This window comes from Anneissia japonica, unplaced genomic scaffold, assembly GCF_011630105.1.
Source record: "Anneissia japonica isolate Jap-2015-1 unplaced genomic scaffold, ASM1163010v1 scaffold287846_len70542_cov101, whole genome shotgun sequence".
Lineage (NCBI taxonomy): Eukaryota > Metazoa > Echinodermata > Crinoidea > Comatulida > Comatulidae > Anneissia > Anneissia japonica.
This window is the reverse complement of record NW_022702693.1, coordinates 32,644-35,715: the sequence shown is the minus strand read 5'-3', so window position 1 is coordinate 35,715 and position 3,072 is coordinate 32,644. Positions and strand designations below refer to the sequence as shown.

Sequence of the window (3,072 nt, the reverse complement as noted above, 5' to 3'; positions counted from 1 at the left end):
AAAGACATGACAACGGTTGATTCAGCTACTGAAGATTCATTAACTGAAGAGAAGACAATGATTGTTAATGTAACAGTTGAAGAACTATCAACAATTGAGAAAACAACTGCTGATTTAACAACTGAAATACCAGCAACAAAAACATCAACAAAGGTCGATACTACTAGTGATAAATTTACAGTGGAATGGCAAACAGCTGTAACTAAAGAATTGACAACGGAAGACAAGAAAACTACCAATGCAACCACTGTAGAATCGTTAACTAACCGGTGGACCACGGTAAATTCAACAAATGAAGAATCATCTACAGTACAGAAAACGACTACTGATGTAGCAACTGAAGTACCAACGTTGGAAGAAGATACACCAGTCTATAGAACTTCCATAGAATCAACAGCGGAATGGCAAACATTGTTGGACATAACAACTAAAGAATTGATGACGAAAGACATGACAACGGTTGATTCAGCTACTGAAGATTCATTAACTGACGAGAAGACAATGGTCGTTAATGTAACAGTTGAAGAACTATCAACAATTGAGAAGACAACTGCTGATTTAACAACTGAAATACCAGCAAGAAAAACATCAACAGAAGTCGATACCACTAGTGATAAATTTACAATGGAATGGCAAACAGCTGTAACTAAAGAATTGATAACGGAAGACAAGAAAACTACCAATGCAACCACTATAGAATTGTTAACTAACCGGTGGACCACAGTAAATTCAACAAATGAAGAATCATCTACAGTACAGAAAATGACTGCTGATGTAGCAACTGAAGTTCCAACGTCGGAAGAAGATACACCAATTTATACAACTTCCATAGAATCAACAGCTGAATGGCAAACATTGTTGGACATAACAACTAAAGAATTGATGACGAAAGACATGACAACGGTTGATTCAGCTACTGAAGATTCATTAACTGGTGAGAAGACAATGATCGTTAATGTAACAGTTGATGAACTATCAACAATTGAGAAAACAACTGCTGATTTAACAACTGAAATACCAGCAACAAAAACATCGACAGAAGTTGGTACTACTACTGACGAATTTACAGTGGAATGGCAAACAGCAGTAACTAAAGAATTCACAACGGAAGAAAAGAAAACTACCAATGCCACCACTATAGAATCGTTAACTAACCGGTGGACCACGGTAAATTTAACGAATGAAGAATCATCTACAGTACAGAAAATGACTGCTGATGTAGCAACTGAGGTAGCAACAATAGAAGAATCAACAATGTTCGAAGCTACTACTGAAAAATCAACAGCTGAATGGAAAACAGCGATTGATATAACAAGTAAAAACATTACAACAAAAGACAAAATAACGATCGTTGCAACTACCGAGAAATCCTTAACTGATGAGATGACGACCGTTAATGTAACAATCGAAGAGTCATCATCTTTTCAGAAAACAAATGCTGACGTAACAACTGAAGTACCAACATCGGTAGAAAATACACCAGTCTATACAACTTCATTAGAATCAACAGCAGAATGGCAAACATTGTTGGACATAACTAAAGAATTGGTGACGAAAGACATGACAACGGTTGATTCAGCTACTGAAGATTCATTAACTGAAGAGAAGACAATGATCGTTAATGTAACAGTTGATGCACTGTCAACAATTGAGAAAACAACTGCTGATTTAACAACTGAAATACCAGCAACAAAAACATTGACAGAAGTTGATACTACTACTGACAAATTTACAGTGGAATGGCAAACAGCAGTAACTAAAGAATTGACAACGGAAGACAAGAAAACCACCAATGCAACCACTATAGAATCGTTAACTAACCAGTGGACCACGGTAAATTCAACAAATAAAGAATCATCTACAGTACAGAAAACAACTGCTGATGTAGCAACTGAAGTACCAACGTCGGAAGAAAATACAGCAGTCTATGCAACTTCCGTAGAATCAACAGCGGAATGGCAAACATTGTTGGACATAACAACTAAAGAATTGATGACAAAAGACATGACAACGGTTGATTCAGCTACTGAAGATTCATTAACTGAAGAGAAGACAATGATCGTTAATGTAACAGTTGAAGAACTACCAACAATTGAGAAAACAACTGCTGATTTAACAACTGAAATACCAGCAACAAAAACATCGACAGACGTTGATACTACTACTGACGAGTTTACAGTGGAATGGCAAACAGCAGTAACTAATGGAATCGCAGACAGCAGTAACTAAAGAATTGACAACGGAAGACAAGAAAACTACCTATGCAACCACTATAGAATCGTTAACTAATCAGTGGACCACGGTAAATGCAACAAATGAAGAATCATCTACAGTACAGAAAACTACTGCTGATGTAGCAACTGAAGTACCAACGTCGGAAGAAGATACACCAGTCTATATAACTTCCATAGAATCAACAGCGGAATGGCAAACATTGTTGGACATAACAACTAAAGAATTGATGACGAAAGACATAACAACGGTTGATTCAGCTACTGAAGATTCATTAACTGACGAGAAGACAATGGTCGTTAATGTAACTGTTGAAGAACTATCAACAATCGAGAAAACAAATGCTGATTTAACAACTAAAATACCAGCAACAAAAACATCGACAGAAGTTGATAATACTACTGACGAATTTACAGTGGAATGGCAAACAGCAGTAACTAAAGAATTGACAACGGAAGATAAGAAAACTACCAATGAAACCACTATAGAATCGTTAACTAAGCGGTGGACCACGATAAATTTAACGAATGAAGAATCATCTATAGTACAGAAAACGACAGTTGATGTAGAAACTGAGGTAGCAACAATAGAAGGATCAACAGTGTTTGAAGCTACTACTGAAAAATTAACAGCTGAATGGAAAACAGCGATTGATATAACAAGTAAAAACATCACAACAAAAGACGAAATAACAATTGTTGCAACTACCGAGAAGTTCTTAACTGATGAGATGACGACCGTTAATGTAACAATCGAAGAGTCATCATCTTTTCAGAAAACAAATGCTGACGTAACAACTGAAGTACCAACATCGGAAGAAAATACACCAGTCTATACAAC

General features: G+C 36.4%; 2 protein-coding genes across 2 annotated transcripts in view; both read left to right on the top strand.

Moving 5' to 3' along the window:
- Positions 1–2,229, top strand: part of LOC117104009 (mucin-4-like) — a gene marked incomplete at its 5' end in the record, with an annotated part of 23,451 nt that extends 21,222 nt beyond the window's left edge. The window contains one exon of the mRNA XM_033244656.1: positions 5–2,229. Coding sequence (XP_033100547.1) covers positions 5–2,229 — 2,225 coding nt within the window. The remainder of the gene's footprint in view (positions 1–4) is intronic.
- A 232-nt stretch (positions 2,230–2,461) lies between these two features.
- Positions 2,462–3,072, top strand: part of LOC117104008 (mucin-17-like) — a 15,397-nt gene continuing 14,786 nt past the window's right edge. The window contains exon 1 of the mRNA XM_033244655.1: positions 2,462–3,034. Within this exon, the coding sequence (XP_033100546.1) occupies positions 2,462–3,034 (573 nt within the window). The remainder of the gene's footprint in view (positions 3,035–3,072) is intronic.